The sequence below is a fragment of the Molossus molossus genome, unplaced genomic scaffold (genome assembly GCF_014108415.1).
Source record: "Molossus molossus isolate mMolMol1 unplaced genomic scaffold, mMolMol1.p scaffold_m16_p_5, whole genome shotgun sequence".
NCBI classification, from domain to species: domain Eukaryota; kingdom Metazoa; phylum Chordata; class Mammalia; order Chiroptera; family Molossidae; genus Molossus; species Molossus molossus.
Window position 1 is genome coordinate 115,979,046 of NW_023425388.1, and position 23,195 is coordinate 116,002,240.

A 23,195-nucleotide genomic window follows, 5' to 3' on the forward strand; every position below is an offset into this window, starting at 1 on the left:
TTGGGCGGTGGTACCTTTGGGAAAGGGATTAGAATAGAAGAAAGAATAAAGGGGAAAATCTCATTTAAAAAAGTTTTTTTCTTTATTGATTTTAGAGAGAGAGAGAGAGGAACATCGATGAGAGAGATCGCTGATTGGCCGCCTCCTGCACGCCCCCCACTGGGAAATGGGCCCACAACCTGGGCATGTGTCCTGACCGGGAATCGAACTGGCGACCTCTTGGTGCAGGGTCAACGTTCAACCAGTGAGCCACACCGGCCGGGTGGAAATCTCATTTTTAAATTTTGTCTATTTTTCTATTATTTGAATCTTCAAATATGAGAATGTATTCACATGTTCCTTTTGTATTTTTTTTTTTTAAATCCCAAGAAAGGGTAATCATGAGGACAATGACAAAAGTGAAAACTTGAACACCAAATTCTTTCTTTTGGATCAAAGTGACGGTTTTCTGCTTAACATTCATTTCTAAGGAGGAAAGGGAAAGAGAGCGCATTTCGCCTTTTTGGTGAGATTGCACTCACCTGAACATAACGCACCCGAAGGAGGCCAGCTGCGCAGTTCTGTCTCTGGGGCCCGGACAGCTGGCTGCGGCAGCCAGACTGACGGACAAGGACAACCGCGAGAAGACCTGCGGCCTCACGGCCTGTCGGCTGCTTCTGCCTCTCACCGTTGTTTGTGTTTATGGGACAGTCCTGCCTGTGCTGAGGTCAAACTTCCACTTAATCAAAAGTACAAATTGTTTTAGAGGCTGAAGACACCTCTGAAGTTTGAATCAATCTCTTCCTTTAATACGTGATGAAACAGCCCGGCAGGTGTGGCTCAGGGGTTGAGCGTCGACCCTGCACCAAGAGGTCGCCGGTTCGATTCCCGGGCAGGGCACATGCCCAGGTTGTGGGCCTGATCCCCAGTGGGGGGCGTGCAGGAGGCGGCCAGTCAATGTTCTCTCTCATCGATGTTTCTGTCTCTCTCTCTCTCCCTCTCCCTCTCTCTCTAAAATCAACAAAGAAAAAAGAATAATAATAAAAAAATAACGATGAAACAAAGGTCCGAGTTTAAGGGACTGTCCACAGTCACACACTATAACTGCGACACACAGATACACACAGCTCTCTCCATCTGTCTCGCGCTCCCACCCAGAGCCCTGGGCCAAGGCCGAGCCCCAGGCACGGTGCCTTGTCACCAGTCTTCACAACAGTCTGTAAGAGAGGAGCCATTGTCCCATTTTACAGATGAGGTGTGGAGGACAGACGACCTCATGACATGGCTGCTGCCGGACCGGTGAGCTGGACCTGGGCTGGGACAGAGACTGCGTCCTGCCAAGTCCTCAGACATCACGGCGTCCCTGCCTTCGCCCCACGGTGCGCTGCTCCCGGGACGCCCTCGGCCTGACCGGCACTTTCCCGGGAGGGTCACGCCCAGCGCCCTTACCCACCCTGCCTTGTTCTGTAGGATTCCTGGGCCTGTGGCGCGGCGTGGGGGATGAGGCCCGCTCCATGCCCACGGCGCCCTCGCGTGTAAGTTTGCCTGAATGCAGTCTGCGACTTGCCAGGCCGGAGCGGTGCCTCTCTCCTCAGCCCCCTGCCCACCACTGGCCAGGGCAGATCTGCAGGCTGGGGCCTCCCCGGGCTGCGCCAAGTTCACACTCAGCAGACGGCAGAGCGCAGGTCTGCAGCAACGCCCTCGGCAGCCTGAGGTCCGTGTTCTTTTTTTTTTTTTTCTTTTATGACATTTTTTGGTTTGTTTGTTAATCCTCACCTGAGGATATTTTCCCACTGATTTGTAGATAGTGGAAGGGAGGGCGGGAGGGGGGGAGAGAAACATTGATGTGAGAGAGACACATCGATTGGTGGCCTCCTGCACGACCCAGACCCTGGGGACGGGGATGGAACCTGCAACCCAGGTACATGCCCTTGACGAGGAATCGAACCCACGACACCTTGGTCCGAGGGCCGACGCTCTCACCGCTGAGCCAAACCAGCCGGGGCTTGGAGCCCGTGTTCCTAAGCATTGCACAGCGTTGCCACTTACTGAGGGTGCGCTCTGGGCCCCGCCCTGCACGGACACGAAGCAGCCAGGTCGGGAATCTAACTCAGGGGTACCCCGTGCAGCAGGAAGGGCAGCCGTGAGGACAATGGAAGAGCCTGGTCCAGAGCCGGGCAGCGCAGGGACGGGAGCACGTGGGCAGCCCACAGAAGGACAGACTGACCCTCCCTGGGCCAAGGGCCGTGCTCTGCACGCGTCTCCCAGAAGATGGGCTTGTGCTTGGTCTTGAACGTGGTTGGAACCGAGGCCCCCTGACCCAGCTCAGGGCTTTCTGGCGGAGCGCAGAGGGCCGAACACGATCCTAAGCAAACCCCAAGCAGCCCCGCGCACTCACAGCGGGAACACTCCCTAAACTTAGCTGCTCGGATCCCCGTCTGCACTCCAAGCCTCTGCGGAGGGTGAAGGAACCACGAACAAGACCCCCCAGCTCCCTAAGAAACTGCCCTACGCGTTTTCCATCGCATTCCAAGGTTCTTAGTGGACAGTCGGTTCCACACGAGCATAATCGACCCGTCATGACGGCGACAGAACTTACTTCACTGTCGCTAGTGTCAGTGCCCCGACTGGTCCTGAAGACCGCACCTACCTTCACTTTGGTTCCGACGCTGATTCTCGCCTGCCGGCCCATTGCCAGGAAGGTGATGGAGATCTTGTCTTGCTCCAGGATGCGGACGCCAACCGAGTGGTTCAGGGCCAGGAAGACGGGCTTAAAGGATACAAAGGGCGAGGAGGCAACGGAACTCGACCAGGTCCAGGCCCTCACTCTGTTGCCGGCTTGATCTGAATACTGGCCTCCCAAGACATTGATGTACACCCTGAGCACAAAGGAGATCAACAGCCACGTCAGAAGGGTGCCCTGCGCCTCCGAATGCGCTGACCGAGGGGGCGAGGCTGCTACGCGCGACGGGAAGCCCCGGTGGGCCCAGGAGTGATGCGGCTCACCGACTTCCACACTGATCCCAAGCACCGGGTTTGAGTCAAGACCCGTTGGTGCACCGGAAGGGCCTGTGATGGAGCCAGGATGGTAAAGGGTCTGGAAAAGGCTGTGTTGTGGGGGACAAGGATGACGCGGGGAGGTTTGATCTGGACAAGCAGCAGCAGAGAGCAGGCTGTGCCTGGGACAGGAGGAGACAGCTGAGGTCGTCCCAGCGCCAAACGAAGGCCAGGGAGTGTGCTTCTGGGGAGGGCCAGTCCGACCTCAGTACCGAGGGCTGTTCTCCCGGACTCTGGCACTGGGAGCCAGGGTCCCAGGAGGCCCCCTGCAGGGCGGGCTGTGGCAGGCTCCGGCCTCTCTGTGCTGTGACAGAGCCACGGGTGCACCTGAGGCCGGCGGGCTCCCCGGCCTCTTGGTGTCGCCAGTGCCGCATTGTACTACACACAGACAGCTGTAGCCCTCGAGTCTGAAAGCTGGTGGCATTAATGACGTCCATCCTGCTCCGTTGTGTCTTTCTCACACTCCCTCGCCTTCGTCCAGCTGGGATCGCCATCCCTTTCTTGAGGAGGCAGAATAGGTGGAGTTCTGGGTACTTAGAAAGTTGGCTTGCTTTGATAATGAAGTATTTTTAAAAAACGAGATGAACTGGCCATGAGGGCCCCTATGTAAAATGACTGACATCTTGTTAATTAGTGGCAGTAATCGAATGGCAAATGCACAGATGAGACATGGGGGTGATTGTCTTATTGTGTCTAGCAAGTGGTACACACAATTGTCTAGATAAATCATTTATTTAAGAAACATTCTGAGTCTATACCACGTGCAGACACGTGCTATGAAGCGGCAAGAAGCCAGGGCGTGCCTTCAAGGGTCTGCAGTCCACCAGGGGAGATGGCTTCCTTCATCAGAGGCAGCTAGAGGGGTTTAGGAGGGGTCAAGGACTCAGGCCAGAGGGCCCAGGGGTTCAGTTGGTGGGTCAGAGGGCTTCACTGGCAAGGGTAAAGTCCTAGAAATGAATGAATATCCGGTGACAATTAATATAGTGCGCCACCAGACATAATATAGAGCTGCTATTGAACCCTGAAGGAGAAGCAGAAATTCTCCAACATACCTGGGGGTAATGGGTTGACTACTGCTTTGGACTAAAAACACAAATAGCTTTCTGTGCCCTAACTCTCTCAAGTTCTGACCGTGTTCAAACCTGGTCAATTATTGGCAGAACTTCTCAAGATGAGACTGCCATGCCTTTAAATAACTTAAAGGAAGAGAATATCTCTTTCTGAAAAGCTCAAACAGTGTACACTGTATTTAAAGTTAGAACCGAAATCTCACTTGCGCAGGTGAAATGAAATGATAGGAAGTCAGAGTGCTTAAGTTAATAGGTCAAAATGGGATCAAGATCTTAATTTCTCTAGAGATTGTGTTTGTATGACATTGTTGTTGGTTGTGGCTATCGGAAGCTTACTAGTTAGAAACATATCTCAGACAGTCACGAGACAGTGCAGCACCTGTCCACTGTAAATCACTTCTGTAGGTGAGACAGTATGACATTATCAGGGCAAAGCTCTAGGGACACTGTGTGAGTTCATATGCAAAATCCGTAGGGTGACCATATGATTTATATAGAGATTTTTATAATATTGAAATTCTATACTTCACCTTTTCTTGTTTATAGAAAGAATATGATGAAAAAAGAAAACAAAAAAAACAAAAGAAAAATAAAAACATTTTAAAAAGAAAAATACATTAGAAAAAAAGAAAGAAGCGAACAAAAAGAAGAAAAAAGAAAAAGAAAAAAAGGAATATAATGAGCTTTGTTTTACAAAGTTTCCCAGGATTTTCCCACTGAGAAGCAGATGGTAAGGCATAGCTCCAATAGTTCTTTGAGTTGAACATTATACTCTAAAGACCATTACTTAAATTTTCTTAAAGCCATTTTTATCATTTGAAAGAAAAAGTAAAACTTCTGGTTATTAGATGAATAAGTTCTGGGGACCTAATGTACAGCATAGTAATTACACTTAATCATACTGTGTTATATATGTGAAAGCTGGTAAAAGTATAACTGAGTGCTTTCAACACAAAAAGAAGGTAATTAGGTGGCGTGAAACAGGTGTTAGCTAATGCTATGGTGGTAATCACTTTGTAATTTTTGTTGTTAATCCTCACCTGAGGGTATTTTTCCATTGATTTTTAGAGAGAGTGAGAGGGAGGGAAAGAGAGAGAAACACCGATGTAAGAGAGACACATTGATTGGTTGCCTCCCACACGATTTTGTCTGGGGCCAGGGGATCAACACTGCAACCCAGGTGCACGCCCCTGACCTGGAATCAAACCTGTGACCTTTAGTGTGGGGGCTGATGCTCGAACCACTGAGAAACACCAGTTAGAGCTCCTTTTGCAATTTTTAAGTGTATCGAGTCAATGCGGTTGCACGCCTTTAATTTACACAATATCGTGTGTCCTTTATATCTCAAGAAAGTTGGAAGAAATAACAGGAAAAATAAAATTTCACAAACCCGCAAGCACAGGGCAGCAGGAGGGACTAGAAGCCTACCAGACATTTCCGTTGGGATGATAACAGGAACTTCTGCCAGAAGAGTCCAGCACAGCCAGGATCGCAGGGCTGGCGGCCACGTCCTCTTGGACTATGGAGGTGAAGCCACTGACCTTGTTGGGCACGCGAATGATGGCTAGGTTTCCCGATGGATAGCTGGGATCAGATAAGGTCAATGTCCTAGTGGTCCCTGGCTTCTCTGGGAATAAATGCCATTCAGGAGAGAGCTCTTTGAAACCGCAAAGCATCCCGAAAATGGGAGCAACTGCTTTTATTTTAAACTGTTATTTTTTATGTGGATCAGATATATTCATGAGACACAAAATACCTCAACATAATGCTAGAAAGTGGCATCTAGCATCATATCAAAATGATTATGTATCCTCACCCGAGGACATTTTTTTGGATATTTTGTTCAGATAGAGTGGGAGGGAGAGAGAGAGAGAGAAACATCGATGTGAAGGGACACATCGAGCGGCTAATGATTATGTACCATGACAAAATGGAGTTTATCCCAGGAATGCAAGGTTGGTTTAACACTTGAAAATCAATTAGTGAAATATGCTACATGGATAGAATAAATGGCAAATAAGAAAACCTAATAGAGACGGAGTGTTTTCCCTTTAAGATCGAGCACTAAAATAAATATCCCTTCTCCTCACTTCTGTTCAACATTGTACTGGAGGTTCGAGTCAGGGGGAAGTTTTGTCAAAGAGAAGAAATGAGAGGCAGTCCAGTTGGAAATGGGAGAAATGAAACAATCCCTATTTTCCGAAGACATGCTTAACATGTGGAAAATCCTAAGGAACCCCCAAACAATATAGCAGAGCTAACAAACGCATTCAGTAGGGTCACTGACTCCAAGATCAGGATGTAAGGATAAATTGTATTACTCTGTCTGTCAATGTTCTGAAAGTAAAATTAAGACGAGAATTCCATTTATAATAGCATCAAAAGGAATCAAATACGCCGAGGATAATTCACTACCTGTTAATACTTAGTCCTATCTAAACTGACCAGAAATCCAGAGATGAAGTAAACATTAGATGGATACTAAATCGTTTCGAAGATCAGCCACAGTCTTCAAGAGTGAAGAATTAAAGTTGGGGAAGTTATTTAAAATCTATTGGTACCATTAAAACAAAACCTATATTCTTTCTCATAGGGTCTAGGGAACTAAACCTCATCACTCTTCTGATGCCATGAAAATAATTTTTCTGGCTTATTGTTGAGCTTTGACTAAACATTTAGGAAATTAAGCTAAAATGACTTTCTCCTACGAAGTGAGCCCCGATTCACCAAAAAGTCCTCCCCATTTCATAGGTTTTGTTTGTTTGTTTGTTTGTTGCTATCCTCAAGATATTAAATAGCCTTTATGTCAAAATACCAAATGACCTGACCATCGGGCAGAAGTTGTGATTAATACTTACTGTTCCATAAAATGGATATTGAATTTTTGTATTAAAAAAATAACATGCTGCTACACATTTTCTGGGGAGCAAAACCTATCAAAGCTTTAAAATGCCCCTAACTTCTACCTCTAGGTATTAATTCAAGGAAATAAGCGATAGGTACGCAGGGACACATACAGTGCTGTTCACTTAGTGTTGTATATAACAGCAAAAGTTGTGCAACCTCCTTTGTTTAGTGATAGGAGACAGGCTGAATAAATTACAGTACATTTCTATAATGAAATCCCATGTGGTTATAAAATGGTGTTCTCTCTCTCTATTTACTGCATATTATATACTCATAACATTATCTATCGTATAATATATGTAAAGGGGGCAAGTTATATGAGTAGTTGAAGAGCTGATTTTAAAAAGTTTTTTCTTTTTTATTGATTTTAGAGAGAGAGAGAGAGAGAGAAATAGAAACATCGATGAGAGAGAACACTGATTGGCTGCCTCCCGCATGCCCCCCACTGGGGATCGGGCCCACAACCTGGGCATGTGCCCTGACTGGGAATTGAACCTGCGACCTCTTGGTGCAGGGTCGAAACTCAACCACTGAGCCCCACCGGCCGGGTGAAGAACTGATTTTTTAAAAAATCATATGCTTATAGAAAAAAGACATGATATCTGAAAAGACGTTAACAGCTTTTCTTTGGGTGGTAGAATTTGGGGGTAATACCTATTTTAAAAATATTTTTCTATGTATTTTTTCCTTATCTGTCTTTCCGTGAAGAAATAAAGCTAATAAAAGGAACTCGTTGCTAGAAAAGATACAATATCTGCGTTGTCCCGTCTGGAAACGAAGTCAGAAACTTGCCCCCGTGTCTGTAGTGCTTCTCCAGGAACTCATTCCTCACCATCTGTGACCACAGGAAACACAAGGACACACTGTGAACTCTTCCAGATGGAATGCGTTCGGTATGACCACGGACATCCTTGGCTTGCTACACAGCGATACAAACCATTTCCTAATTTAAACTCCTGGCCCTGCCTCAGGGACAGCGAACAAGCCTTGGAAATAATTAAAGATTGTCCCCGCCCTGGCCAGTTTGGCTCAGCGGTTCGAGTGCCGGCCCGCGGACCAGAGAGACCCGGGTTTGGTTCCCACTAGGGGCACGTGACTTGGTCCCCGGTTTGGGTCGTGTGGGTGGCAGCCACTCGATGTGTCTCTCTCACGCCGATGTTTCTCTCTTCCTCCCTCTCTCCCTCCTGCTCTATCTGAAGATAAATGCAAAAAAAGTGTCCTCGGGTGAGGATAAAAAAAGAAGAAAAAGATTGTCCCTAATCACTGCAGATCACTTGATAAAACCTTCTGGCAAAAATCTGACATTGCTTACCTGTTTGAAAGGGTTTTGTTTTACTTTACACACATGTGACTATGAAAACAAAACAGAAGATAAAAACAAGCCCTACGACAATGAAAATATTCTATATCCTGATTGTAGTGGTGGTTACATAACTCAAAATGCATCGAGCCATACATCCAGAAAAGGTAAATTTTACTCTATGTAAATCATACTTCAATAAATGGACTTTAAATCCCAGCAGCAGCTACAGTATCTAGTGTCTCTTCAGGGTGATCTTGAAGTTCCTCTGAGCAAAACACTAGCGGATCGTGGGAAGGAGAAGGAAGACATACAGGGAGCTCTTCTTCATCTCCAACTTCAACTCTTTTATAGGGAGTACTCGATAGGGAGATGATTTGTCCCCCCAAGTATTTCATAATAACATAGAGATTCAATTTGGTTCTATTTATTCCTAATCTTCAGTTGTGATAACATGGATACAAGAATTCATTCCTGGAGCTAAACAGTGAAACAATCTGTATTTTTATGTAAATGTTGCCATTTTATGTATGTATTTATGTATGTATGTATGTGTGTATGTGTGTATGTATGTATGTATGTATGTATGTATTTACATTCCTCACCCGAGGATACTTCTTTTCCATTTATCATCACATAGAATGGGAAGGAGGGGGAGAGAGAGAGAGAGACAGAGAGAAACATCGGTGTGATAGAGCCACATCGAGTGGCTGCCACCCACACCACCCAACCAGGGCCGGGGACAAACTGCAACCAAGGTACGTGCCCTTAGCGGGAACTGAACCCACGGCTCATTGGCCTGTGGGCTGATGCTGTAACCACTGAGCAAAACCGGCCAGGGCTGTTGCCATTTATTTTCACTTTGAAAAATTATAAAAATATGAAACACAGATCATTGCTAAAACATGCTGTTTTGTTCATCAGTGATTGGAAAGTACAGGCCCATGTTCTCGCTCCCCAGGTCAAGGAGAACAGGGCTGACAGCCCTCGGTGCGTCGGCCCAGCCAGTGCCCTTCCTGGACGTGACCGCTGGTCTGATCGCCACGTGATTTCTCTGCACTGTCATCACCTCTAAACAATAGGGTTTAATTTTTCCCGTTCTGAATTTTACACTAACGGAACCACACATTATGCATTGTGCATATTTTGTTTTCGGTCCACGTTCGCACAGTATGCAGCTGTAGTCCAATCAGGTCCGTCTGTCTGAGACCACGGACATCCTGACGCATGCTTGCTGGTGCCCAGTTCCCCTCGGACGTCCCGCCCAGAGGTGGACTTGCCGAACCCCACGGTGTGCCTGTCTTCCAGGTTACAGGCAATGCCACGTGATTTCCGAATTGGGCCAGTTCACATTCCCACCAGAGGCAAACGATAGCGATTGTTGCTGGTGCATCTCTTCCAACACAGTCCTATCAGACGTCACTTCTTTTTCTTTATTGACAGTATGAAGGCACGCAGGCACGTACTGATGTCTAACGGGTTTTCGTTTCCTTTTTCAGGTTACTAATGAGGCTGAGCTCCTTTACATACGTTTGCAAGTCACTTGGATTTATCCTTTGAGAAGTATGCACATTTTTGGCCCATTTTCTATCTGGTGGACTTTTTCTTTCATGTCTTTTTACATTTAGGATATAAACCCTTTGTATGTTCCATGAGCTGCAAATACTTACCCTTTCTTGGCTTGTCCTTCACAACTCTAATTTTTAAAAAAGATTTTAAAATGGATTTTTAGAGAGAGAGGAAGGGAGAGGGAGAGAAACACTGATGTGAAAGCGAAACATTGATCCGATGCCTCCTGCGTGCCCCGTACTGGGGACTGAACCAGCAAACCTTCAGCAAGGGAGACACCCAACCAAATGAGCCACACCGGCCAGGGCCACAACTTTAATTTTAATTTATCAGATCTTTGATGGATACTGCTTCTTCTATCGATTAGTAAATGTTTCCCAGATCTGAGGTAATACAGTTATCCTCCTATATAAAGAAAATCTTTGTATAAAGGATATATATATATATATATATATATATATATATATATATATTATTGATTTTAGAGAGAGGGGAAGGGAGAGGGAGAGAGAGATAGAAACATGGATGCGAGAGAACATCGATTGGCCGCCTCCTGCATGCCCCACACTGGGGATCGGGCCCACAAGCTGGGCATGTGCCCTCTTGGTGCAGGGTCGACACTCAACCACTGAGCCACACCGCCTGGGCTGCTTCTGGACTTTTTATTCTTTGTTGATCCTGCCCTAACACTACCCTGTCTTAATTACTATGTTTTGTAATAGATCTTAATATCTGGGAGAGTATGTTTCCCTCTGCCCGGCCTTCTTCTCAAGAATGCTTGGCTATTCCAGACCCTTTATATTTCCATGTACATTTTAGAATCAACTGGTCAAAGCCTCCCTTTCCCCAACATGCACAAACATACCATCCTGTTAGAATTAGGAAATTTGGAGAAATGTTCTATTTAAAGTATTTAATCTTCCTTTCCATGAACACATTTGTTCAATGGGTTGTTCAAATATCCTACTGCGTTACTGCTCCTTTTGGTCTGGTTGTCCTCTCAATTATGAGAGAAGTAGGTTAAAGAGCTCATTATGGCTATGAACTGGAAAACTTTTTCTTTTACTTCTATGAAATATTCTTTTCTATACTTTGAGGCTATGTTATGTTCGTATGGAAAAATATCTCATAATGTTATACCTTTGTGGTGGATTAAAACTGTTATCATCATTAAGTGATCTGTATCTCTAGTGATGCTCTAGTATTTTCATGTTATATCATTTTTACTTATATTTAATCTTTTTGTATCCTTAGGTTTTAGACATGTCTCTTATAAATAGTATATGGTTGAAATTTTTTCTTCTTTAAAAGAATTGACATTGTCTATTAACTGGAGTATTTCGTCTATTTATATATAATATAATTGCTGACATTTTTTGATGTGTTTTATTTGTCCCTTGCCACCTGTTTTTTTTCCCCTTATCCTTTTTTGTCTTTGTGGGGTATTTAAAATAATTTATTCTATGTTTTGTTCTACATCTACTAGCGGGGAAGTTATACTCTGCTTCTGTTATTTTTCTGTCTACACTAGACATTTCAGCAAGCAAACTTAATTGATCAGAGTCTGAAGTTAACCTATGTGTTTGCCACTGTGAAGTGTCTAGGATTTACACACACACAAAAATCATCTTGCTTGGTATATACTGGGCTTCTTAAATCTGTGGATCAGTCCCTTTTATCATTTCTGGGAAATTATCCATTATCTCTTTAAATACTACCTCTGCCTGATTATATATTTTGAATACATTTTAGACCCTTCATTTTATTTTCACATCACACACTCTCTTCTGTTTTCCTTACCTTTTTTTGTCCCCATGATGGATTTGATAATTAAAAAAAACTTTTTCCAGGTCATTAGTTCTCTCTTTAATTGGATCTAACCGTGTTCAACTCTCTCTCTTTTTTTATTCTCATTCGAGGACATTTTTTTGCATTTATCTTCAGATAGAGTGGGAGGGAGAGAGGGAGGAAGAGAGAGAGAGAAACATCGATGTGAGAGAGACACATCAACTGGTTGCTACCCACATGACCCCAACTGGGGCTGGGGACAAACTGCAACCGAAGCTCATGCCCCTAGCGGGAACCGAATCCAGGTCTCTCTGGTCTGTGGGCCAACGCTGTAACCGCTGAGCCAAACCAGCCAGGGCTTCAACTCTCTTTTGTTTTTAATTTCAGTTGTTTAATAAAAATTTTTTCTTTTATTGATTTGAGAGAGAGAGGAAGTGAGAAAAAGAGACAGATGGAAACATCGATGAGAGAGAACATCGATGGGCCACCTCCTGCACGCCCTCCACTGGGCATGTGCCCTGACCGGGAATTGAACCGGCGACCTTATGGTGCAGGGTCAATGCTCAACCACTGAGCCACACTGGCCGGGGTAATTTCATTTGTTTTGTTTTCATCTCTGTAAGTTCAGTTTTTCTTTTCAAACCTGTTATGTCACTTTATAGTTTTCTGTTCCTTCCAAATATCTTGGAGCCGAGCTTTTATTTTCATAAAAATAGTTCGATTACTTCTGTTTCCAAAGTCTTTGCAGGTCTCTTCCTATTGGGTATGTCTCTCTGGAATTTCTATCGTGGTGTTGTTTCCTATGTTCTTGATTCTCTTCCATGCGTACCGGTAGTTGAACTTGAAAGACCTTTATAGGAGTAATTTGAGGGCAGGATGAGTCATCTCCCTGCGGATGGTGTCTGTATTTGGCTGTGTCGGGCACCTCAGTCCACTGCCATCCCTGACCCTCCATGTCACCCAGGACAAGCAAACCTGGTTTCAGTAATTTCATTGCTAGGAATCCATTCTGAGGAGTTAAACTTACATAAGAAATAAGTGTATATACACAGATATTCAAAGCAATGTTCTTTAGTATAGCAAAAGGTTGTTAATAACCTGTGTGCCCAATTACAGGGGGATAGTTAGATAAACTACATGAAAAAGCACATAGATATTAAAATAATGGTAATATAAACTACACAGTATCATGGTAAATATTTTCTTATAATTGAGTTTATAAAGAGGCACAAATTACCTATATAATATAATTACAAATTGTTAACAAAAACCTATGCATAAAAAAAGTCTAGAATAGTATTGTCTCATAGAACTTGTGGTGACCAAAAAGTGTTCCTTATCCGCCCTGCAATTTGGTAGCCATTAGTTATACACGGTATTTAACACTTGACATGTGGCTAGTGTGACTATGGAATTATATTCTAAATTATATTTCCTTTTAATTATTTTAAATCTAGCCATATGTAATAGTTGCTGCTGTATTGGCTTCTGCAGGTCTAGAAAAGTTGAAATATTAATATTGAATTTTGGGTAGTGGTTGAGACTTTTGGTGACTTTTCCCCTTTCTTTTTAGTTTTCAAAGGGTTCCAAATGTTCCTTTTTTTTTTTCATCCTCACCCGAGGATATTTTTACATTTATATTCAGACAGAGTGGGAGAGAGAGAGAGAGAAACATCGACGTGAAAGGGACACATCGAGTGGCTGCCACCCACATGACCCAACCAGGGCTGGGGACAAACTGCAACTGAGGTACATGCCTTAGCGGTTTGTGCCCTTAGCGGGAACCGAACCCGGGTCTCTCTGGACCGCAGGCCGACGCTCTAACCGCTGAGCCGAACCGGCCAGGGCCAGTGATCACATTTTAAAGTCAAAAGGCTTTGAGCAAAGGCTTTAAGTCCCCCATGAAACATATATGAAGTATTGCTGTACGGTCTGGTGGAAGTTAAAAGGCCAAGTCTTCACCAATTCTTTGTGACAGAGTTGAAGGCCTCATGCACCAGCTGCCACAGTCATCAGGGAAGCTTCACAATTGTAGGTAGAACTGACTTCTAAAGAGTAGCAACTAAAAAAAAAGTGCGAGCGAATTACCCTTCCACACGCTGTCCTAGAATCACAGCAGGAGATGGACACGTTTCTTTTGTCTAGTTCGTAATCCAATAGCCTGTCTTCGGGCATCTCTTCTTTTTTAGGAATATCCACGGAAAGTTGGTAAGAGATGGTCTTAAAGTGCTTTGAATCTAATGGGAAAAGCATCACATGAAAGTGCGTAATATGTTTTAAATTTTCTGAAACCTCTGTTCTAAAATGAAATTTTAAACTCTATTACAAATGCATTGATACATCAGACATTTTAAAGTAGAATAACTGCCCTGGCCGGTTTGGCTCAGCGGTTGGAGTGTTGGCCTGTGGACCAGAGAGTCCCGGGTTTGTTTTCTTCTAGGGGCATGTACCAAAAATAAAATAAAATAATAAAGTGGAATAACAATGACTACCTTCATTAAATTAAAGTGAGGACCTTCTTTTATTAAAAACCATTCCTTTGTTAAAAGAAGAAAAATAATCATTTTCATTAAGTGCAATTTTCTGGCCTTAGATTTAGTAGGAAATAGTTGACTATCAAAGAACTTTATAGTAACTAGAGATTTAGTTAAAAAACAGAACCAAAAATATATCATCTCTAAGTATCTTTTCAATGGCACTGAGTGGTAGAAGAGACACCTGATGCTCAGAGAGATTAAGTAATTTACCCCAAAGCAGACAGTCCATAAGTAGAAAAGCAAAGATATAAATTCAGAACTTGTGATTCTCAAATTGGTGCTCCTTCAATTGTACCAGCACTATGAATATGCTGGCCTCCGGACGAGGGCTGGAGAGGGGGCTTTCTCCGGGACAGACGTGCTGGCGGAAGCTGTTGTTCCTTTGGTGAGCCCTTCCCTGGGCTGGCAGATGCTGCCATATCTGGGACTCCAGCAACCTGGCTCACACTGTTTGTCCCGCCCTGGTGATTCCCCGAGGCCCCGCCCCACCCACCTTTCAGGCCCACCCACTCTGTTTCCAGTGGCTTTACCATAGGATTGGCCTGTCTTGGATCCTGCTTCAGAGTTTCCTAAAATCTCTCAGACAAGCAGCATCTGGTCTCAGCAAGCCCCATACCTCTCGCTAAGTGGCCCCAGGCCTGGTACTAGAAGCAGCCATCTGCAGATCACTTTGTAGCTTATGCCTGGTGGCCCTGGGTAGAACACAGGCAGTGGCTGACCTTGTCCCAGAGCCAGCACATCCAGTGGATAGCTTTAGACCACATTGAACCACCACTACCCAACCACCTCCACAAGTGACACACTCAATGAGTGGACTCAGTGGGTACAAGAGCCCTGATGAAGTAACTCTTGCTCTGTGTGGTGGGCCCTGTACAGCTGATCCTCCAAGGTAGTCAGGGGCCAGGGGTCAGTGGGCACAGCTAGTCCTTGTAGCTGATCAGCCTGAGTAAATCCCTCCCATTGACATGCTAATAGCAATCAAGACTCAATTACAACAAAAGGGTGTAGAGTCCACATGAGGGGTGCATCTTGAGGGCCCAGCTGGGGTGATCAGGGAGGCTGTGCCACTGGATTCTACAGGACACCTACCACAATAGGCCACCCTACGAAGCCTACGAGATATAGCAACTCTACCTAATACATAGAAATAATCACAGGGAAGCAGCCAAGATGAGGAGACAAAGAAACACGTCCCAAATGAAAGAAAAAAACAAAACTCCAGGAAAAGAATTAAACAAAATGGAGATAAACAATCAATCAGATATAGAGTTCAAAACACAGGTTATGAGTTGCTCAAGGAATTTGTTGAGACATTCAAGGAACTTAGTGAGACCTTCAAGGAACTTAAGGAGACCTCCAAGGAACTTAGTGAGAACATCAACAACATAAAAAAGGACCAGTCAGAAATGAAGGATGCATTAACTGAAATAAAGAATAACTTACAGGAAATCAATAGTAGAGTAGGTAAAGCAAAAAAGCAAACCATCAATTTGGAATATAAGGAAGCAAAAAACAAACAAACAAACAAACAAACAAACCCAGGCAATCAGAATAGCAAAAAGAAAAAATAATTTAAAAAGTGAGGATAGTGTAAGGAGCCTCTGGGACAACTTCAAGTGTGCCAACATTTACATCAGAGGGGTGCCAGAAAGAGAAGAGCGAGAACAAGAAATTGAAAACCTTTTTGAAACAATAATGACAGAAAACTTCCCTAACTTGGTGAAGGAAACAGACATACAAGTCCAGGAAGCACAGAGAGTCCCAAACAAGATGAACCTAAAGAGGACCACACCAAGACACATCATCATCAACATGCCAAATGTTAAAGACAAAGAGAGAAACTTAAAAGCGGCAAGAGAAAAGCAGTTAGTTACCTACAAAGGAGCTGCCATAAGACTGTCAGCTGATTTCTCAAAAGAAACTTTGCAGGCCAGAAGGGAGTGGCAAGAAATATTCAAGGTGATGAAAAGCAACTACCTACAACCAAGACCACTCTATCCTGCAAAGCTGTCATTTAGAATCGATGGACATATCAAGAGTTTCCCAGACAAGAACAAGCTAAAGGAGTTCATCACCACCAAACCATTATTATATGAAATGTTGAAGGATCTTCTTGAAGGAGAAGAACAAAAATATGGACAATAAAATGGCAATTAATACATATCTATCAACAATTGAATCTACAAAGAAAATGAGCAAGCAGAACAGAAACAGACTCATAGACACTGAGAACTTTTTGTTGCTTGCCAGATGGGTGTGGCTGGGGGGATGGGTGAAAAAAATGAAGGAATTAAGAAGTGCAAATTGGTTGTTAGACTGATGAACCTCAACGGGAAGGGGGGAGGGAGGGCGTGATGAGATAAACCAAAGAACTCCTATGCATATGTACATAACCAATGGACACCGACAATGGTGTGGGAAAGGCTAGAGGGGGGTGGGATTGGGGAGGAGGGGGTCAATGGGGATAAAAGAGGGGACATCTGTAATACATTCAACAATAAACATGAGTTAAATAAATACATAAATATGCCAACTGACTGCTGGAACCTGTGTGAAGAAAGAAATCTGATCTGTTTTTGACAAATTTTCCATACCCCAGCTTGAAGACAATACGGAATTGTGCTTAATAAAGCAAGAGACAATGAACTCAAAAGCCCTTTGCAGTAAGTAGTCTGTAAAGTGCCCTATGGATGTTACTAATTTATTTCAATCAATAACAAGATGAAGACTAAAAACCTCAAAAGCTGAGTGACTTGAATCACCAGATTTTCTGAGCCATTTTTTTTTTTTTTTTATCCTCACTCGAGGACATTTTTGCATTTGTCTTCAGATAGAGCAGGAGGGAGACAGGGAGGAAGAGACAGAGAGAAACATCAATGTGAGAGAGACACATCAACTGGTCGCCACCCACATGACCCCAACGGGGGCCGGGGACAAACTGCAACCGAGGTGCGTGCCCTTAGCGGGAACCGAACATGGGACTCTCTGGTCTGTGGGCCAATGCTCTAACCGCTGAGCCAAACCGGCCGGGGTTTCTGAGCCATTTTAACTAATGCAGCAACTGAGACGAAAACTTCAGTGTTTGTTAAATATGCCCGTTTTAGCTGTTGGTCCAGCATATGCGCGCTCTGACGTAGAATTGATCCACAACATGAGCTTTGCTGAACTCACCGTCTTCTGAGAAACTAGCATGCTCGCTCCTTTTCATTGCCCAGTGTTTGGCCATTTGTTGCTCTTGTTTTCTACAAAATCAAACAAAAAAGGATGCATCCCTCTGAAACGCGTTTTAAGCTTTAAAAAGTATACTAAAATTTTAACTATCTAAATGTCATCTCTTGAGGTTTTTATCTGTTATTACTCGTGAATCTAGTTATTTAATCAAAGCACGCGGGTCTCTACTCTGGTGGACAAATTTCCCCAATATAGGAATTCTGGATTGCCCTGAGAATCTGGGTTGGTACATTTCTATGTTTTGTTGTTGTTGTTGTTAACCCTCACCTGAGGTGTTTTTTTCATTGATTTTTAGAGAGAGTGGGAGGGAGGGAGGGTGGATGGAGGGGAGAGAGAGAAAGAGAGAGAAACATCAATGTGAACGAGACACATCAATCGGTCGCCTCCTGCACACACCCTGGTTGGGGCGGGAATCAAACCTGCAACTCAGGTACACGGCAGCCTTCGGTGCGAGGGCCAGCACTCTGACCACTGAGCCACACCGGCCGGGGCTGGACATTTCTACTTCAGATCGGTGAGTTCACCGAGTTTCTGGGAGGTTCTGAATCTCATAACACCCCCAGTAATTGTAACAAGTACGCTTCGGCCAATCTTATTTCTCCACCGGGAACATACCTGCACGATCCCAGATTTTGAGAAACAAGGCTCATTTCGCCCCGAGCGCTCTAAGGGGACCTAGCTGAGTTTCAGCATCCTCGGCTCAGCGTTACCTCCTCAGGGCCTTCTCCCTCTCTTTGAGTCTGTCCACCTCCGGGTCGTGCGCTGCGTGGGGGTTGATGCAGATTAATTCCACGGTTGAGCTTTGCATCTTCTTATTTTCCTCGTTGATGTAGTCAACCAGACTTTGGAAATAACTACAACAGGGGACCTACAAACAAAGGGATCCTTGTTACCTCTTCAAATCTGGACGAGGATAAGTAAAGGGGGTAAAAACCAGAAACGGCTCATGGGCTTTGAATAACAATCTCTCATAACTTTTCCTGGTGACACATGCGTCGTGATAGAAGCCGTAGACCATGCAAGTCACCCACTTAGAGGGTGCGGTCTGAGGTTTTCGGTGTATACGGAGTTGTGTGACCATTCCCACAGTCAGCTTGAGAACATGGACCCTGTCCCCTCTCTCCTCCCAGGCCACTGACCTACTCTGTGTATAGCTGGAACCTCGTGCACCGTCCTGTACAAGTCACAGAAATGGAACCATACGTGTGGTGCTTTGTGACTGGGCATAGTGTTTCCAAGGTTCATCTATGTTGTCTAATGCATCAGAATTTCAAATCTTCTTATGACTGAATCATATTGGATGTCATGAATACACCAGTTATATGCCCGTTCACCAGTCGAAGGGCACTGGGTTCTTTTCACCTTTGGACTGTTTTGTGTACAAGCTTTTGTGCGGGCATATGTTGTTAGTTTTCTTGGGTGTGTAGCTAGGAATGAATTGCTGGGTTACATGGGAATTGGATGTTTAACTTTATGAGGAACTACCCGACGACTTTTGTCCAACACGGCTGCACCGTTTTGATTCCCCTTCAACAGTGTAGGAGGGCTCCCATTTCTCTGCATCCTTGCCGACACTTGTCATCATCTGTCTTTTTCATCACAGATGTCCAGTGGGTGTGGAGGGGTATCCCATGGTGGTTATGATTCGTGTTTCCCCCGACCACTAACACATTACTTTTAAGAATGGCAATGCAGCCCGGCCGGTGTGGCTCAGTGGATGGAGCGTCGTCCCAGGGACTGAGAGGTCCGGGTTCGATTCCCAGTCAGGGCACATGCCCGGGTTGCAGGCTCCATCCCCAGTAGGGGGCGTGCAGGAGGCAGCCAATCGATGTTTCTCCCTCTCTCTCTCCCTCTAAAAAAGCAATTAAAAAAACATATTAACAACAACAACAAAAAAGAATGGCAACGCAGGGGAGAGATGCAGGAGAAAAGATGACATATATTTAAAAGTGGGATTTAGAAAGAACACGCTTTCCTCAGTGAACCTGCTTTAGAACTCACCTGTTTCATTAGTTCAGAGCACGTGTTGTCCGAATGGATATCCACTTTGGAAAGAAATGTTCCGAGGTCGCTCCCACAGAATTCGCACTGGGGCGGTGTCTCCTCTTCTTCCTTGGGGGAGGGGCAGAGCTGAAGTCCTGTGCCCAGGAGCCTGGGCGAGCGGGAGGTGCCAGGGCTCGGGCAGGGCCAGCGAGTGTCCATTAGGACGGCGGGGGTGGCGGACAGTGCAAACCTCCTTGAGAACTCCTGTCGGACACCCTGAAGACACCCAGCAACAGCAGATGGGAGACTTTCAGGAGGCTGGGGTCCTACACCAGAAGGCCCCAAGCCAGGAAGATCTGTGTGTTCCAGAAGGGGTTACTCGGGTGCAAGAGGTGGGGAGGACGGAGGACGCGGAGGTGGTGTTTTGAGAGCCTCTGTCTGGTGCGGTTCACCAGAGCCCAGCTCCTGGGTGTCACAGAAAAGCTGCAGAAATGACTGTTGACATGAGAGTCCCTTGCCGGGGAGGGGGACACACTGTATGACTACATGCAAGAGACCGAAGATCACACACACCAGATTGTGGGCAAACGGTCTAAGGAGTTAGAACACCATAAACTCTTTCAAGAAGTGTCAGGTAAAAAAAAGAAGTCTTGCCATTACTAGGTGGGCCACCATCTATAACGATCAACTTTCTAAATGAGGGCCTCTTCTCCGGGGGTCCCAGGCTGGGCTCTGAGTGCTCTTGTCCGGGCTATGAAGGTAATGGGGGGGCAGGGGGAGCAGAAGGGAGTCGGGAGCTCAGGGACTCAGAGAGGGGTTGATGCATGATGGCCCTGCTGGTCATCTGAGGTCATGTTGGCGACCGGGCCAGCCCCCCGGAGAAGACCGAGGTCATGGCTTCAGGTCACGAGCACCACCAGGGCATCCGCACTTGCCACAGAAACCGTCCTCTGGGACCTGGCAGAACAGCCCTCGTGGGGACAAAGTGCAACCGAGGGGCCAGGGCAGTCGGGGATCCGCCAGGCCGCAGTCCAGCCCCACGGGTTTAGCCTCTGAACCTACACGACGATGTAGCTGGAAGCAGAGGACGTGGGGGCGGGTGGGGTGGCCTCGCCCTGTAACAGAGCTGGCGTGTAGAATCTAGGAGGCTACAACGCCGCAGCCGGGCAGGAGGGCGGGACCGTGCCAGGCCATCTGCAGCCTGTCCCCTGCAAGGGACCGTGGACGCCCGCCTGCGGTCCCGGCACCCCTGCGCCTGGGGTGAATCGGGGTGGGACCCTGACCACGAGTGGGGCTGTCATCCGCACTTGAAGACGGGGTGGTCTAAGGAGTCTGAAAACCAAGACCTTTCGAGAAGCGTCCGGTGGAGACGGAGAGGAGAGGGGCAAGCTCACCGCGCCGCCCTGGACGGGACGGAGGGCCCAGAGTCTGTCCAAGCAGGGCCGGCGCGGGAGTGACTCCCTGCAAGAAAGGCCGCAGGGCCTCCCTCCTGGTCAGGCCCCTCTCTGGGTACCGGGGGACAGAGCACAAGACAACTGCCCGGACACAGGCTGGCGGCTCAGAGGGAGGGAGGTGCTGTGTTGGACACAGAATTTCAAGCGGGGAGTCTGGGGGTGACCAGAACGTTGGGAGCCCTGGGCCAGGTGCAGACGGTGGATGTTGGTCGATACTAAGTGACACGATATATTTGCTGTCTCGCCTCTCGGCAGAATCGCGGGCTCCAGGCGCTGCACCGGTCGCAAGGAGCCCACGTCGGGGCGTCCACGCAGCGCCCCCTGCCCGCGCGCCTGCGGTCTCCCCGACTGCTCTGCGAACGTCTGCACCTCAGTGCACCCCGAAGAGGTGGTCACAGGGGTCCGGCCGTGCGGACTGTGCGTTCTCTCCAGCGGCCACGACACCCAGGTTTGGAAATGCTCACTGCACTGGGCTGTCCCTGACGGCTCCGGCCACCCTGTTGGAAGTGCGGAGGCTTTTCCCCGCCCGTCCAGCACAGACACTCACTGTCCAGCAACATCAAACATGACAAACCCGTGTCTCACCTGCTCCAGTGTTACGGCCACTGTTACAGGCTGAATTGTGCCCCCCCCCCGACATATCGAAGTCCTAAGCCCTGGTAACTGTGAATGTGGCCTGATCTAGAAATGGGGTCTTTGCAGATGTCACCGAGGTTAGATGAGGTCATTAGGGCGGGTCCTAATCCAGAGACATTTGGGCACAGACACCCAGAACGCCGGGCCGGACGCGGAGGCGAGGGGGCTGCAGCTGCCGGCGGAGGCCGAGGACTGGCCACCGGCACAGGCCGGGCGGAGGCAGCACAGGCCGGGCGGAGGCAGCACAGGCCGGGCGGAGGCAGCACAGGCCGGGCCGGGGCAGCACAGGCCGGGCCGGGGCAGCACAGGCCGGGCCGGGGCAGCACAGGCCGGGCCGGGGCAGCACAGGCCGGGCGGGGGCAGCACAGGCCGGGCGGGGGCAGCACAGGCCGGGAGGAGGCAGCACAGGCCGGGCCGAGGCAGCACAGGCTCTCTCCGGGCCGCTCGCTGCCGCCGTGGGCCTGCGGACAGCAAGCAGCCCGGGGCACAGCTTCCTGCCTCAGCGCTGGGCCAGGTGATGGGCTCTGCCCGGCGTTCTTTCATGTTCACTGTCTCAGCGCACATCATCACGTGGCTTTCACATCATTTATTAGAGGTAAAAAAAAAAAAAGAAAGAAAGAATTAAAATCACCTTGACGTCAATGCTGGACCTGGCCCTCTCTCGCCTGAATGCCAGGAAGGGGGGTGGCCCGACGCTGGGGAGGGTCCGCAGGGAAGGCTCGAACAGCGCTATGAAGTCTTCCTCGAACTGAATGTGAAAGAGAGCCAGGGAGAGAACTGAAGATTGAGTAAGCGGTTTTCACCAGGGGCAGTTTACTAGGTGGACTGATAAACACGTCTTACCTCCAGCTCACATAAAATATTTAGTTTTATGTCTTCCGGATTAATTACCCATTTTTCTGAAGAGAAAAGGATAGATTTAGAAGGAAAGTTTAAAACTTTTGTGCGGTATATCCCATTTCCTCTAGTTCGGAGATCCTAGTCCATCACACGTGTGCACACACGCACATGCTCACACATGCCTGCACATGCACACACACACGCACATGCATGCAATACACACACATGCACACACACGAACGCACATACACACGCACATGCCTGCACATGCACACACGCACGCACGCGCATGCACATACACGCACACACAACACGAACGCGCGCACATGCATGCATACACATGCACACGTCTGCACATGCACACACACACGCACATGCCTGCACATGCACACACCCACATACACATGCACATGCACACTGTTTAAATGCCCAGAAACCACCTTTTCACCACCCGTTGCATTTTTCCTTAGGGGAAGGCTTTTCCGAAGGGCATGGGCACCAGAGTTACGCTGTCCCTGACAGCAGTCTGCCCGTGCCCGCACAGGGGGTGACTCCCAGCATCCACTCACCTCTTAGCTTAGAAGCTATATTCTGAGATGGGGCTTTCTCCATTATAAGGGATGCTTTCTTCTCTGTAGAAAGAGTGCACATTTGTCATTAATCCAGACAAAGTAGGAAAGAAGTTTAGTATAAAAGAATATATACCTCTTGGAGAAATAAGTGCCCTTATTGTGCTTATCTTTTTCTTTTTTTTTCCTTGCCTTTTTCTAAATAACGTTTTATCAGCAATAAGTAACAGAGAGAGAAAACCCACCACTCTAACAGCTCACATTTTAAAACGTTT

The 23,195-nt window shown here is 46.8% G+C and overlaps 1 protein-coding gene across 1 annotated transcript in view; it reads right to left on the minus strand.

Moving 5' to 3' along the window:
- ERICH6 (glutamate rich 6) overlaps positions 1-23,195 on the minus strand; it is a 47,208-nt gene that overhangs the window by 5,839 nt on the left and 18,174 nt on the right. Inside the window, exons 3-12 of the mRNA XM_036242534.1 lie at positions 22,921-22,983; positions 22,355-22,410; positions 22,143-22,259; positions 19,440-19,550; positions 18,149-18,306; positions 17,379-17,449; positions 13,759-13,907; positions 7,763-7,848; positions 5,535-5,690; positions 2,630-2,858 (exon numbers count right to left, since the gene is read on the minus strand). Coding sequence (XP_036098427.1) covers positions 2,630-2,858; positions 5,535-5,690; positions 7,763-7,848; positions 13,759-13,907; positions 17,379-17,449; positions 18,149-18,306; positions 19,440-19,550; positions 22,143-22,259; positions 22,355-22,410; positions 22,921-22,983 — 1,196 coding nt within the window. The remainder of the gene's footprint in view (positions 1-2,629; positions 2,859-5,534; positions 5,691-7,762; positions 7,849-13,758; positions 13,908-17,378; positions 17,450-18,148; positions 18,307-19,439; positions 19,551-22,142; positions 22,260-22,354; positions 22,411-22,920; positions 22,984-23,195) is intronic.